General features: G+C 40.9%; 1 protein-coding gene across 2 annotated transcripts; it reads left to right on the top strand.

Annotated features, from left to right (window-relative positions):
- The first annotated feature begins 206 nt into the window (after nucleotides 1-206).
- LOC115679500 (ADP-ribosylation factor 1) lies at nucleotides 207-6,202 on the top strand. 2 transcript variants are annotated; one of them, XM_056310911.1, is made up of 10 exons: nucleotides 247-258; nucleotides 294-437; nucleotides 532-709; nucleotides 825-863; nucleotides 960-1,022; nucleotides 2,864-2,882; nucleotides 3,541-3,652; nucleotides 4,813-4,860; nucleotides 5,026-5,156; nucleotides 5,900-6,202. In XM_056310911.1, the coding sequence occupies exons 3-10, from the start codon at nucleotides 607-609 to the stop codon at nucleotides 5,931-5,933; spliced, it is 549 nt and encodes a 182-aa protein (XP_056166886.1). In that variant the 5' UTR covers nucleotides 247-258; nucleotides 294-437; nucleotides 532-606; the 3' UTR covers nucleotides 5,934-6,202. The 2 variants fall into 2 exon arrangements, with proteins under 2 accessions (XP_030458960.1, XP_056166886.1); XM_030603100.2 differs by having other exon boundaries at nucleotides 207-437.
- Nucleotides 6,203-16,122: the final 9,920 nt, after the last annotated feature.

Here is a 16,122-nt window from a genome sequence, read left to right as displayed (position 1 = left end):
TGGAGACTAAAAAACATTTCCCTCGAAATGGCGAAGTGTGTCGATGTTTTAGGGATAGCATATCTATCTCACTTCAATGAGGGATAAATAGGACACGGATGTATGAGGCAGAAAAGAAAAGCCGGAACAAAGTACGAAGACATAGTTTGACAACAAGGAAGAAACTCATACAGAAAATACAAACTATATGGAAAATAGCGACAACCCAAAAAGAAAAAAAAATCGAGTCCGCCCAGCTCCTCACTGCCCCTCCTCCTCGTCCTCCTCCTCCTCGGCCCACCCGCAAGAGAGAGAGAATCTCTACCCCCGGAAGAGAAGAAACAACAGGCGTACGCAGAAGAAAGGGAAGCTCTGTTTCGCGCTAAAAGCGAGCGATTCCGCTAGCTCCGCTGCCCAAACATTGGCGATTCAGCAGGACCCCTCTCCTCAATCTTCAGGTAAACCCCCCCGAAATTCGCAGATCACCTTGGTGCTCGTTCTTGCTGGATCCCACTTCACGGTACTTCGTTTCTTTCGCGGGGAGGGGAACAGGGGGGGCGCTCTGCTCTTCTTCCGCAGATCTGATCTCCTGATCTCGTTTCATGCCCTCGTTCGGGCCGGAGCAAGATGGGGATTGTGTTCACGCGGATGTTCTCGTCCCTGTTCGGCAACAAGGAGGCCCGGATCCTCGTGCTCGGGCTCGACAATGCCGGGAAGACCACGATCCTCTGTACGTCCCTCTGGTTCTGGGGTTACCCTTTTCTTGTTTCGCGGTTTCGGGTGGTGGGTCCGTGTCGGAATTGTTTGATTGTGTCCTGATGTGGTGATTTGGGTTGTTGCTGCAGATCGCCTGCAGATGGGTGAAGTTGTTTCCACTATTCCAAGTCGGTATCCCTTGTCTTTGCTGAATCTTTCTTTGTGTGGGTTTGTCGTCTGTGTGGGTGCTGAGAGATGTGTTTGTGATCTTGTATCTGATGCAGCGATTGGATTCAATGTGGAAACCGTCCAGTATAACAATATCAAGTTTCAAGTCTGGGATCTCGGTACGCTGGTTTCTTTTATCCTTTTAGATAATTTTCCCTGTCTTAACTTTTACAGGATCATACACTTGTCATGCCAATAGAATCAAAGGATAGAGCCAGGACATTATGCTGAATTAAATTAGCTGAGCGACATTTTTTGGTCATTGGATTCATATTGGTTATGCTGCAACTTTATCAATTTTTTTAACTTGTTTGGGAATTTCTAGAAGAAGTGCATATTTCATTTTCTTACTCCTCTTTGTGGATTGTGCTTTAGTTTTTTGCTGGTTCCTTTCCGATCATATACTCTGAACCCTCGATGCCATATCAGTGTCTTGTCTGTGGATAAGTAGTATAGCTATCTTTATGACGCAGAATGTTGATTTGATGGTGGAATTACCAATTCGGATATGTTATGTTAGTTAAGATGAGAGCAACATACTGGATGTAAATATACTTCTCCATGCAATACCATGAAATGCTGTGCTTATTTTTACTCAGTCAATCCTTCTGTGAAAGGATAAAGTTTGAAGTGTATCATGGAGGCCTATGTGGTGTTTACAAAACTGACTAGATTGGCTTATATTTATCTGATGGACAGTCTTTCTTTCATAGTGTTGCGAAGAAAAGCAATAGTAAGAAAGTTATCAATGGGATTTTGAGATTGTTGAAATGATCATGTTCCATCCAAATACTTTGTCTTTATGGTTACTTTCCAAAACATGAGCATGATTAGGTCATTCAAATAAAAGGGAGGGTTAGGTCAACCATGTTTAGTGAACAGTATAATATTTGGACTGCAAATCGTTTGTGCACATGAAGGGAGAGAGGGAAAATAGGCGAGAGAACCACCCTTTATAAATATGGATTTTCTAGGTGGCTTTTCTCTGGACTAATACTTAACATGTGTTAGTGCAAATCTGTTGACTTTGCAAAAGAGAAACACGTGTTTGGAATAGTATGACTAGTGAGAACCCTCAGAAACAGATTGGTGTTGGAAAGGTTCTGCATAATTAATGAAATATGTTGATTGCAGTAAATGAGCATTTTTATTCACACTTACTTGGATGTTTTATGCTGTTAATAATATCAAAACCTCTTCCTTTAGATGCAAAGGAAAACCAACATGCACAAGCATATAATTCCTTGACAAGAACATTTGAGATAGAAAGTAATTTGTGGAATGAGTTGCCACAATCGTTGCTATTCCTGTCATCTCTTTCCTGAGTCTAGGCTTTCTATTGATGTTAACTTCTTATGGCTACGGAATAATTGGTTTTGATGTTTTAATCGAAATTAGAAATATGCTTATTGGAATAAGGAATGGAAGTTTAAGAATTATAAACTGTTTACTTGCCAAAAAAATGGAAAAAGTTGAAGCATTCTATTTTATTTTGAATTGCATGGACAGAAGTTTTAATTTTCATTGACCTTGTAGAAGCACACAGAAAAATTGTTTCTTGTTTATTTGTCAGGATATGACTTGATTGCATTCTGTCAACTCTACTATTGCTATTGTGAGAGCTAGTGTGTTCGTGTCTAGTGTCCCTCTTGCTTTATCAGTTTTTGATCTCCATAGTTCTTTCGACTATTGTCTTCAGTGTTCTTAATATGAATGTTATGGCTGGTGCTTGTTCTTAAATTCTAGAGTTCTCCAGTGTAGTTTCTACGCTCCTAGCCAAAATGAGAAAGGACCATAAGAACCATCAATACTTCATTTGGGGGTGATTACTTTGTTAATGATGATTTTGTGCTTTCAGTATATTTCATGCTTTATATAGAGAAACATTTGCTGAATGGTTTCTATGAGGCGAATTAGGTTCCCTTTATGCTGATGGTACTGTTTTTGTGTGTTGATGCAGGTGGGCAAACAAGTATCAGGTAACTGCTGCATTTGTATGGTTACTCTTTTTTTTATCTGATTGATTTATAGGAGATTCTGAATTTATTGTTACTCTGTTATTTTGTTTGGAAGTATCACTTGTCAATGTAGAAGGTCTTAATCTTACAGAAGCATGATTTATGAATGTTGGATAGTAGATATTGCTTGTCTGGATGGCACTTTCACGTGCAAGATCCATAATTTGTAAGATGATCTGGCTGGCAACAACAAAGCATGGTTAAGTAGGTTTTGAACTAGAACTCCTGGTTGTGGAGCTATAAAATATAATTGATGAAGATATACATTCTAATAAAATAGGGGAAGTGAGAGCTCTGCTTTTTGAATGAGTACTATAGTCACTGGATAAAAGAAAGGAAAGATTATCTATTTGTCGTTTGCTGATGTAAGATATCACTGCATCGAACAAATAAAATTACCATGGCTTTTACATTCATTGAAACTGTTAGATATTGCAATGTCCGTGTTTTCACTTCTCAGATTGAAATAAGCCACAAGCTATGTCCTTGTGCCATCTGCTTATATTCTTAGTCATGTCACTAGCTTTTGTGATTTCGTCAATACTTGTTTAAGAATAGTTTGGTATATCATTGCCTTATCAATTTTCTTTATAAACGCCCATAATTATGACCTGTCCAGGCCATATTGGAGATGCTATTTTCCAAACACTCAAGCCATTATCTATGTGGTTGATTCAAGTGACACCGATAGGCTTGTGATAGCAAAAGAAGAATTTCATGCTATCTTGGAGGTATCCCCTCTTCATTTTTTGGGATAAATGTATGGAAAGTACGTGCCTTGTTTAGTTAACTTCCATTTGAGTTTGTTAGAATTTTCCAATTAAGTACATCTATAGTTAATTATGTCAATCATGTGTATAGTCAAATTTAAAAAAAATGCTAACATTGACATCGACGTTATTCACTGACATGTCATATTTGATTAAGGACCCAACTAGAAATTTTGGAAAGTTTATCTATTCATACACAATTACCATTAAAAATGAAAAAAAAAATTATAACACAAAGAAATCTGAAGTCAGCTTACATTATGATGCAAAGAAAGAAAAGACAGCATACAGGCTTGCATCCATCTGCATGGAGAGTCGGTAAATAGAGAGGGCTCTCATTCTAACAAAAGCTTAGTGTATGTAACTGATTGTTCTTTTTTATAGGGACTTTTGGTGCATAATAAGACGTGTCCAAAGTTGAAGTGCAATGACCTTATTTTCTGTTGTTTCCTTAGGGTTAGGAATGGCTATGCAATAGACCTTTGCAGGAAATTTTTTTCTTTTTCTTTGCAAAAGCAAATTTTTTTCCCTCTTAGAAAATTTTTGTTTTACCATTCTGGAGAAAATTAAATACAAATGCATGAACTTTGCAATTTAAATCTTAGCAATCAGTCAAACGTGACACGAGGGCATTTGTGGTCAGTGTTATCTATGTCAGCATTTCAAGGCAATCATCACTATGGTTTGATAGTTCATTAACACTTTTTGGAAAAACTTAAGTCTAGTGCGCTAGTATGGAAATATCAAAATGTACACCACTTATCTCTTGCTTTGTTATAACAATTAGAAGGAGACACAAGGATAATTTATGAAGCATTTTCGTATTTTCAGCCTATGATAATTCAAAACATGGCAAATCCAGCTTATAGTTAGTCCTCTTATATCTTAACAACTTAACAGTGGCCTGGGTCTGGGGTTTTAGAAGTTTTTATTACCAAATTTGCAAAGTTTTCCACAGAAGAGTTGTAGCTTAGACCCTAGATCTCAGACACGTGAATCTCAATTATCCAAGGCCATTTTGTTTTTGTCCGTCTTGGTGAAATTGATGACTCCTCAATTACGGATCTTTAGGATCTTACCAACTTCTTACATCCCTTCTAACAGTTCTAGTGTTTTGGCAGGAAGAAGAGTTAAAAGGGGCTGTTGTCCTGATTTATGCTAACAAGCAGGTGCTTACTTTGGCTATCTTCTTGAGAATTGCATTTGCGAATAATATTTGAATTGATATGCACCATATGATTTCAGCACTCATCAACCTCTAAGGCTTTTCTTTGCACGTCTTCCTCTATCTTTTGCCCTTGGGTTTCTTCTGATATTCACTTTGGTCTTCCCAGGATCTTCCCGGAGCGCTTGATGACGCTGCAATAACTGAAGCATTGGAGTTGCATAAGATCAAAAGTCGCCAATGGGCTATCTTTAAAACTTCTGCTATTAAAGGGGAGGGCCTTTTTGAGGGCCTTGACTGGTAAGCCAAAGTAGCTAAACTGATATTTTGGTTTGCAAGCTCTTAGTAATCGAAGCTTAATGTTTTCATATATGTTTTCAATACATAAGAAAGCTGGATGCTTTCATAGAAGGTCTATTGATGTGTTACGATGTACTGCCAACTAGTCGACTGCAGTCCAATTAATTCCTAGCGGACTTCACATGTCCGATGTCTCTAGTTGAGATTTTCCTTGTTGGACTCAAGGGAAAGCCTTTCTGCAGTTACAAGTGCACCGATCATAATTACTCAGCAATCAGCACATATCCTGGTCATGTGAATATGTAACTATTTTTTGGGTGAATTGAATCAGCGACGGCCAACTTGTCCTTGTTTTCTCGGTTTTCTCATGCAGCATCAAGAGGAAACTTTTTTTTTTTAATGGTGTTTTCTTCATCAGTATCTCATTTTGTCTTTGGAATAGAATGTGCTTTGATATGTGACTGCTCTGTGTCTGTCTGAGGGGTCTGGGATTTTCCAAAACCCATCTTATGGTCAGCCTTCTGATGTGAATATGCTAAACCCAATCTCCCTAAGTCTACAAGCATCATGAGACACTTCATATCCTGTGTGGTTGGTTTTTGATAAATCTCTGATGTTTTTTGTGGGTATCGTCTACCTTCTTACATATTTATGTAGTGAATGCTGCTTTGTCTTGCTTTTGCTTAGGGAGCAGTAGCACTTCTCTGAGGGCTAATGCCGATACTTGCTTTGCTTGTGTGCAGGTTGAGTAATACACTGAAGTCGGGAGGAGGCTAAGGTCGATTATGGTTTGTCGAGAGATGAAAATTCAGCCATTGCCGAGCATGAAATAGAAAGGGTCTAGTCTTTACTTGGTTAAACTTGATGATTGAGTTTGACATTCATCCACTCAAATGATATAATCTGATGTACTGATTTTAGGGAGTTTTGGGTGACTTTCCAGAATTGTGAAACTTTCATCAAGCACATGAACAAATGGCTCTCACTTTTCACTTGTTGCATTTTTCCTTTCAATTGTGTAATCTCGTCATTCATTTTGTCCTTCACCTCTTTGAAAAACATTTTCTTCCGAATGCTTTTCTCTTCAGACTTTAGCATTTTTAAGCTCAGGGTAAAATGCACTTTAGCTCTTTCAATTTTCAACTTTCTTTCATCAACCCACTCAACTTAAAGTCAGTGAAAAGTTGAGGTGGTGGTCTACACGGCTTATTTTACTATTGTTTTGTCTCAATTGATGTGGCATCTTATGTGTGCAGTGATATTTTTGAGATGTAAAGAATGCTGAATGACCTAAACTATCTAAGGCCGGATGACCTACAATGAAATTCATAAAGTTGAGTGCTTACAAGTAAAGTTCAATACAATCACACGCATCCACGCTGGTCATTTTGCAGTGCGCAAAAGATGCAAAAGATTCAAGTAAGTCCCGTTAGCTGCTACATTAGATTGTTGACGTAATTTTGGTCAGCCAGGTCGTCTGGTCGTGACTCAGATTGACTTGACTGAAAGTCAAAGCGAAGTTGAGTAACACATTTGTTTAAATTGAGAGACCAGTCTGCATATCATGTTAAAAGTTTTGGCAACCTGGTTAAGTTTGTTTCAACCCCACATTGGTCAAGTTTGCAGAAAAGAAGAGATTTTGAGTTCAATTCCAACAGTTTTCCCTATCCTTACCTATAAGAAGATGACATCCTCCAAAAGTTTGAGGTGTCTGAACATGTCTCGTGCATAACAAATCAACGCAGTATAAATGGTAGAAAGAGGATGCGGAGATTGAAAATAGACAGAAAAGATGTAAGGAAGACAAGAAGAGAGACCCAAGAAGAACAGCTGAAGTTTTGTTCTTCAACGTTCAATCATGATAAGAAAAGAAACAGTATTAAACCCTAATTTCTTAATTTATAAGACCTAAAGAAAGAAAAACGAAGAAGAAAGACTAAGCAAGTAAGACGAGAATGCTATTAGAATCCCTCTCCTGCATTCACATGGTCTCCATCGTGTCTCATTTCCTAGGTCGGACACATGCGGCTTCTCACTCTCACTCTATCCTAATCTGGCGAAGGGCTACCCTTGCCAGCCTAGGCCCGAGTGTCCCTCGCCCTCGCCCTCGCCCGATTTGGCGAAGGGTGGCCCTCGCCTGAGGCCGGTAATCATCGAAGCCCGGCGATGGCCAGCAGAGGGAAAAGGGAAAAAGAAAAAAAGAAAAGAAGAGAAAAGGAAAAAAAAAATTAAAGAAGGAAAAGAGAAAGAAAAGAATAAAAGGGAAAAAGAAAAGAAATAAATAAATTAGAAAAAATATTAAAAATATTCATTTAAAATGTCAACATAGCAAAATGCGAAAAGATTTAAAACTCAGTTTTGCACGATTAAAAAATTTAGGATGGAATTGATAAAAACGAAATAAGTTTTAAGATTTTTTTTGATAAGTTTCCCACTGTGGAAAACATGACTAGGTACATGCGAGCCCTTATTATAAGGTTCAATTGGCTCACGAGGATAATGGTTGAATAAACCCAGGATTTCTTACTAGTTTTGGAGGATCCAAGGTCTTACCTTTCTCGTGTTCCACCTCAGCACCAGCACACCGACACCTCCTTCGTATTTAAATCCATCTGCATCCGTCGCTCTTGGCGTGGCGGAGCTTCACAGCGAGGCTGTCGGGGCGATAGCCTGAAGGCGAAAATGGCGGCGAAGAGGAGGAAGCAGAGGGAGAGTCGGAGGCGCTGAGGATAGCGGGCGAGGAGCTCGTCAAGTGGGACATGGCCAGGGAGGAGACCCGCCATCATCTCGGCCTCCAACTCTCCCTCCGCTGCCTCCTCCTCCTCTTCACCGCCACTTTCGCCTTCCGGCTATCCCTCGAGGCCCCGCCATGCCAGGAGCGACGGCGGCGGTGCCGGGCCCCATCCGGCCTCCCCATCATTGGCCTCGTCCTCGCCGTCCACCGCGGCTCCTTGTCTCACCTCGATGAGCTCTCCAGGACTTTGAACGCCAAGAAGCTGATGGCTTTTCTCAGTCGGCATGTGTCGCCGGCTGGATAGGCCGGCCCCATGGTGACGTGGAGAGGCTGCACCATCCAATATTTTCTCTGTATAAATTTTTTTTTGGTCGAAATATTCTCTGTATAGATATTTTTTTTGGTCGGACATCTGTATAGATAAGATGTCTGTTATTGGTCAAAAAATTGATAAGATGTCTGCTTCGTCGCGATAAAGCATACCAGAACAGGACTAGGGTGACAAAATTTCTGCTTGGTCTGCCATGGCATTGATCAATGTCAATGAAATCAAAAGTTCGTCACTGTTGCATTGACGAGCATGCAACGAAATCAAAAACTTCGTTGCCTTCGCATTGATTACGGTTCGTGAATTTAAATTAATAAATAAAATCATATTAAAGGATAAAAACTCGTAGAACATAAAAAAGTAAAAATCAATAGCACACCTGTATTAAACGTGTTAATACAAATAGTCTTGCATACATGTGTTTTACGTGTCTATCGTTCGTCATGAACAGGTAAAGCATCATGTCGTGTCAACACCAAAGTCATGGCATATCATGGGGCATGCTTGATTAGGCTTGCAAAGGCAGTGTGAAATGTTTATTAAGTGTGTTGTGTTCAGGGTAGCTAAATTCGTGTTATGCTCCCGTCTCAACACGACATGAAACGAATTGTCGGTCCTAGCAAAAACAATAGACAGATACAGATAATCCAATATGCAGATGTGCAAACACGCGGGTATTTGTTTTCAGATGAAAACTCATAGAAACCTTTCTCTTTTATGTAATGGGGAAATTATGATAAAACACTGTTTGAAACATCGAAAAGAAGAAATAAATATTCTTGAAATCCTAGTTAACATGAGAATTTAAGGGTGGGTGGTTCCAAGTTTGGTACAGGTTCAATCTAGAACCTAGAATCCACCTATGGGAATAAATTACTTATTTTTTGGAACCTAGAACGTACCCTATTACAAGTTCCAGGATTGATTCCAAGGTTTATCCAGGTTCTATCAGGTTTCACCTATATTATTAATTGAACAATTGCAGTGAATTATCACATTTAATTATCATCACTTGCTGTTATGATCCACTGATCACAATTTATATTTAGACACATGAAGAATATAAAACATTAACAAGTCATAAAATAAAAGCTCAGATTAGTGGTTCTAGATTATACACTCATCATCTAATGTCATGGAACACCGCAAGATCATGCGAAGATATAGACCAAGAAAAAACACAAAAACCTTGTTTAAGGTTTCATGTTCCAGATTCCATGTTCCACCTACCTAGAACCTAAAACCTATAACCTAGAACCTACCCGTCAAAACAGATTCCTTAATTTTTTGAACCTAAAACTTACCCTGTATACCTTGGAATATGAAGACTACAAGTTTTCACCGGTCAGGTTCTAAGGTTCCAAGTTCTACCCTGAAATTATGCTCACCCCTATGAGAAACCCCGAAAATGACCCAAAGTAGTTAATAAACTCAGAAAAATAAACAAAAGCCTAATTAGGAATAAAAATAGAATAGTGTCCCCAAACACACCTAAATATTGGATTTTGAGGCTCGAAACAATTGCAGACAGGTCCCCAACTTAGCGAGAAAATTACTAAAACAGTCACAAACCTATTCCAATTGTGTCCATTTAGTCTATCCACCCAACATTAAATTTTGAGGCTCGAGACAATTGCAAACAGGTCCCCAATTTAGCCATAGAATACTGCTCGGAAGAAGTTTTCTGATTTTGGTATTATGGGTCTCATAACACTTCCTAAATCAAAAGTTATGTTTATTTTATCGCTCGTTATGTGGATTCTTATTCCAAGCCGCTCGTGTCCGATTTCTACTTTTCCAAACGCTCCCTTCAGCAACCACGTCGCCTTGTTGGATATTTCATCCGTCTTACTTAATTTTTCTTAAGTTATTTTATTTGGTTTTATTATGGTGGTTACATTTATCAATTAGCGACCCGGGCACGGTGGCGGATGGAGTTGGAGGCGGCTTCAGCGAGGTGGGTGGTTGGTCTTGCGACGGTTGGAGCTAGGAACGAGAAAAGAGGAGATATCGAGTAATTTGGGATCAAGCCTTTTCGAGGGACTCATACATCAAATCAAATGTGGATCCTTGATTAAAGACGAGGATATGTCGTTTATTTAAGTTGAATTAATTAATTATGTCAACGTTAATATAGCTATACATCGGATCGCCCCGGGGGGCGGGGGTGTGGTGGGTGGGAAGGCGTGTGGTGGCCTGAGCCCTTATCCCTGCCGTGCGCCACCAGCCCACTTGCCTTCACGCGCTTTCAGAAATCGACCAACCGCTCCAATCCCAAGCCTCAATACTCATCAATGCCGATCCCATGTCCACGATAAAGTATGTTATAGTTCAATATCACCGCAGATATGGTATGACTAATTAATCTAGCTTTTGTAATTTTAGAAGGAAAAAATCACAAAAAAACTCCAAATTATGCCTACTGTGACACATCCAAATTATGTTCACTGTGACATATTTACCTTAAGCTTTTTATTATGACATAAAAAAAACTCTAAATTTATACTTATGTAACACATTTACCCTTTGCCAAGGTTCCGTTAAATGATTTTTCAGTAAAAACAATGTGATTTCAAATGTGTAATCTCATCATATTTTTTGTCCTTCGCCTCTCTGTAAGACACATTTTCTTCCGAATGCTTCTCTTCAGACCTTGGCCTTTTTAAGCTCAGGGTAGAATACACTTTACCTCACTCCATTTTCAACCCTTTTTTCACCAGCCCGCACAATTTTTTACTCATTGAAAATTTGAGGTGGGGATCTATCTGGCTTATTTTGCTATTGTTTTAGTCTTAATTGATGTGGCATCTTATGTGTACAGTGCTATTTTTGAAATGGACCTAATACCCTAAAAAACCTCCAACTTTAGCTCTTGTCCCAATTTTACCTATAAGTCTCGTAAAAGCCTCCAAGTTTAGGTTATGTCCCAATTCTATCCTAAACTCTTTTTTGTCCCATAAAAATTCTTAAATTTTAGATTCAGTCCCAATTCTACCTTAAACTTTTTTTGTCTCAGACAAAACCTTCAAGTTTAGGTCCGATATCAATTGTACCCTAAATATTTTTGTCTTGTAAAAAATCCCAGCTTTACGTCTAATTTCAATTGCACTCTAATTTTTTTGTCTAAAAAAAGATCGACAATTTTTACTTGAATCCCAAATCTGCTCTCCGTTAACCCTCCGTCAAAATCGCCCATAGGGATTTTGCGCTCGTCAATCTCTCGTGCTCGGGAATGTTCCATCTCTCGTAGTCGAAGAGTTAGCGCTTAGAGCGCTCGAACAGCTCGTGCTTGGGAGTTTTCCATCTCTCAATTGTCACCGAGAAATTTTGGACAAGGATTAATGATGACAGATTTGTAACTCAAGTTAAAGTTTGTGGTTTTTTATGAGACTGTAAAAATTTTATGATAAAATTGAGACTATACGTACGGTAAAATTAAGACATAACCCAAAGTTGGGGGGTTTTTCATAGGACAAAAAAAAGTTTAGATAAAATTGAGACATGACCTAAAGTTGAGGGTTTTTTATGGGACAAAAGAAAGTTTATGGTAGAATCGTGATTAGACATAAAGTTAGAGGTTTTTTATGAGACAAAAGGTAAAATTGGGACAAAAATTAAAGTTGGAAGTTTTTTAGGATATCAGGCCTTTTGAAATGTAAAGAATGCTTAATGACCTAAACTATCTACAGCCGGATGACCTACAATGAAATTCACGAAGTTGAGTGCTTACAAGTAAGTTTAATAAATTCACACAAATCCACCCTGGTAATTTTGCAGTGCTAGATTAAAGTAAGTCCTACCAGCTGCTACATTAGATTGTCGACGTCATATTGGTCGGCCTGGTTGTTCGGTTGTGACCAGATCGACTTGATTGAAAGTCGAAGCGAAGTTGAGTAACACATTTGCTTAAATTGAGAGACTAGTCTGCATACCATGTTAAAAGTCGAGTAACCTGGGTAAAGTTTCTTTCGACCCCACGTTGGTCAAGTTTGCTGTTAGGAGAAGAAGATTTTGAGTTTGATTCCAACAGTTCCCCTCTCCTTACCTATAAGAAGACGTCATGCTCCAAAACTTGTGCAGAACATGTTAGCTGCGAAAACGACACCCAAGATCTTCATATCTAGAATCTATAATACATATAATCAAGTAAAAAGAATTTTTGGATTTGCGCACCTAATTTGGAATCCATTGTTCTTGATGCGGAATAGTGACGATCCTTAGCACAAACCTTCTCTTCTATTACCCTTTATATCATTGGCTCAATGAGACCGCCCTTCATAATTAGCGTATGCTCCTTATGTGAGATGATTTGTGCATCGAGACTAGAAGAGGGATTTGAGCACTATTTATAGAGTTTTAAGCCAGGCTCTCTCATCACGGGCCGGGCCTTGCTCGGCCCATACTAGCCAGTTCCATATTAGACTATTTAAGAAACTTTATATCTTACCTTACTAGACCAAGCCCGTAAAATGATTAATTACAATCTCAATTAATGTAACCCACATAAGAAAAACTCTTGTATAACAAAAATCACTAGGAGTATAAATGGTAGAAAGAGGATGTGAAGAATAGACAGAAAAGATATAAGGAAGACAAGAAGAGAGACCCAAGAATATCAGCTGAAGTTTTGTTCTATAACGTTCAATCATGATAAGAAAGAAACGGCATCAAACCCTAATTTTATTAATTTATAAGACCTAAAGAAAGACTAAGCAAAAACAGGCGAAAGTGCAAATAGAATCCCTCTCCTGCATTCACATGGTCTCCATGCACTTCTACCAAATTCCCAGGAGACTTATTAAGTTGCGTTGAGTTGTGAAAGAAAACCATAACAATGTGGAGTAGTGAAGGACGTACAAGGCGGTGAGAAGGGGTGATGGTGGGCTAAAATGAGTTGCAGAATAGAGTGATACTCTACACCCATCCATTTCATGCAAACTATCTTGCTCGGGGCTACTTGTATAAGTCAAAGATATGAATTTAATCAGTTCATGAGGTTTGTAGGGTGTTTCAAAGGCTTAGAAGTAGTCAAGCTTCTTGTGCTCAATCAAAATATAAATAAAAGAGTGCTGTGATACGACTGCATTTGTTGACACCTATTTTTAATTTGCCCAAAATTAATTGCAAAATTTAGGAGTTAATTTCGTTAATTCCTAAAACAAAAAAATATTTCAATTTAAATGCATTGCATATAGACATTAGGCATATGTGCATTAATAGGGCCTATTAGAGCATATTTTCTTAAATTTTAAACAAAAATTTTAAAAAAAAAAAAATCGAGTCGGGCCGGGTCGGAGCTGGGCCGACCCGGCCCATTTCTTTTTTCCTTTTTTCCTTTTTTTCCCCCGGGCCCAGGCCCTTTTTCCTTTTCTTTTTTCCCTTCGCGCGGGCCCGGCCCGCTTTCCTTTTCTTCTTCTTTCCCTCACGCCGCTGCTGGGCCTGGCCCGGCCCAGCCTTCTTCCTTCCTTCTTCTTCCCCCTGCGCCGGTCGCTCTCTCCGCCCCTGTTCTCCCCTGCTCGAGACGTCACGCCGACGCACGGCGGCGCCGCTCCTCGGCGTCGCTATCCGGCCAGAGGAAGGCCGAGAGAGCACGCCGACGGGACTGGCATTAATTGCCAGTCCCGTCCTCCCTGTTTTCCCGGCCTCTCTCTCTCCCCCTGTTGGCCTCTGCTGCCTCGCTGAACCGGACCCCCCCCTTTGCTCTGCTCTGCTCTGCACCGGCCTGCCATGGCCACGAAAGTCGTGGGGTGGCGTAGGCCGGTGCAGGCCGTCGTCATTGCCGACGCAACGGAGCCGGGGGACGCCGCCTTAAGGCCAGAGAGAGAGAGAGGCCCCCGGTCGGTCGGCCATTTTGGAGAAAAATACAGAGGGAGCGTGAGAGCGTGAACCGAGAAGAGAGAGGAGCCTCGGAGGGTCTTGCAGGTCCCAGCCGGCCTCGTCGTCACCAGCAAGCCGACCGGCAACCCTCGGAAGCAGCCCCGGTCGGCCATTTCCGGCGAAACACAGAGAGAGACTGAGAGAGACAAGAGAGAGAATAGAGAGAGAGAGGGAGCAAACCGAGGCCACGCCGGAGCAGGAAGGAGAACCAGCAGCGTCACCGTCGCCTGCGGAGCAGCCGGAGACCCCCCAGAACGCGCCGTCGACCGGTGAGCCTCCCGGCCGAGAACCGCCTCTGTTTTCCCCTGTTTTCCGGCGTGGTTGGGCCGGGACTCGCGCCGGCCGTTTCGTGCGAATCCCGGCCCATACCGATGTCGTTCCCGGTCCCCACTCGCCGTCGGAAGTGAGCCACAGTCGCCGGAGCCGACCGAAATCCCTTGATTTTTGCCGCGCACGCCACTTGCTCGATGAAATGCCTCAAAGAGGCTGGTTTGTTTTTGGCCGCCGGCCGGCGAACGGGTGATCGGACGGTGACCCCGGTGGGTGGAGAGGTTCGTTTTTAGTCCCGAGGGCCGATTTGGGGGTGGCGCCGGCCTGCAGGTCCGCCGGCGAGGCCGATTTTGGCCCCGGCGGCGCTCCCACGGGTTCGGTCGACCCGGTTCAGCCGACCCGACCCGGGTCAACGCCCGGGTCGGATCCGTTGACCCGGGTCGGTCTGACCGACCCGGTTCAGCTGATCCGACCCGGGTCAACGCCCGGGTCGGTTCCGACCGACCCGGTTCAGCTGATCCAACCCGGGTCAACGCCCGGGTCGGATCCGTTGACCCGGGTCGGATCCGACCCGACCCGGTTAATATTATATTATTATTTTATTTAAAAAAAATTTAAAAATTTTAAAAAAAAAAAAATTTAAATTTTTTTTTAAAATTTTTTTTCTGTATTTTTTTTCTTTTTCTCTCTTTTCGAAAAAAAAAAAATTAAAAAAAAATTAATTTTTTTTTAAATTATGTTATATCTAAGTTTTTAATCTAATGTGATATTATTATGCATATTTTTGTCTTGTTTAAATTAGACAATCCTGAGATTGCGCGGTAATATTTTGCATGTTAGTTTTTATTATCGCTGTATTATTATGCATGTTTTTAATACAATCGCATGAGTTGTGTTTTTGAATGTCATCTGACTTAGTTAAGGTTAGAACCTTAGGCTGCATGAATTGTTGTGTTCCTGACTGCTAATCGTTTCTGATTATGCACTCGCTTGATCACCTCACATGTTAGGAGAAAGGTCCTAAAATCAATCCAAATTGCCTGACAAATCTTTTAAAAAAAATGAACAGGGTAGAAAGGTACCGAAAGGGCATTAGTTATCTAACTAGTGTAACCAAGTCCCCGAATTCAGTCAATCTCTGGTTCGTAGGAATAGGGTGATTCTCCCATCACCCTATTTGGGTTTCTAATCGACCCACCCCAAATCGATTAGTGGCGACTCCTCGATATAAACCACTTGCATGTTAAAAACTTAAACCCTAAGTCGCGATATGGTATGGGCTTGGGAGAGCCCGAGTTAAGTCCCGAACCTAGACTTAGCACGTACCAGGCGAGCCCCTCCCTTTTTGCATGTTGTTTAAAAAAGGGCTCGGGAGTTCGGTCGCGACAGACTGGCGACTCCACTGGGGACTTGCATTTTTTAAAGTGGACTTAAGCCAAAAATTTTTGTCTTGTTCAAAATAATTTTTGTTTGGCAGCAAGGACTCCAGGTATGATCCTGACATTAAGGTGTTATTTGTCTTGCAGGTTCGAATTGATTGTTTATAATTTGTTGTGCATGCTTTAATGATTTAGCACTACACCGTTGCACACACAACCACGCTGCCGGACCTGGGCCGCGATAGGGCATGTTAGGATGGTGTTAAGAAAGATACGACCTCGAACGCGAGCCCGCGATGTAGAGGTTGCCTTTCTTTTCCTCGAAATTTATTTCTAAAAATCGTAAAGAAGTATCTTTAGCCGCTATTCGCGTGACTA

Source organism: Syzygium oleosum, unplaced genomic scaffold (assembly GCF_021117445.2).
Source record: "Syzygium oleosum isolate NSW1041296 unplaced genomic scaffold, Sole_v2.1 Sole_v2.04, whole genome shotgun sequence".
Lineage (NCBI taxonomy): Eukaryota > Viridiplantae > Streptophyta > Magnoliopsida > Myrtales > Myrtaceae > Syzygium > Syzygium oleosum.
This window is presented reverse-complemented; position numbering and strand designations above follow the sequence as displayed.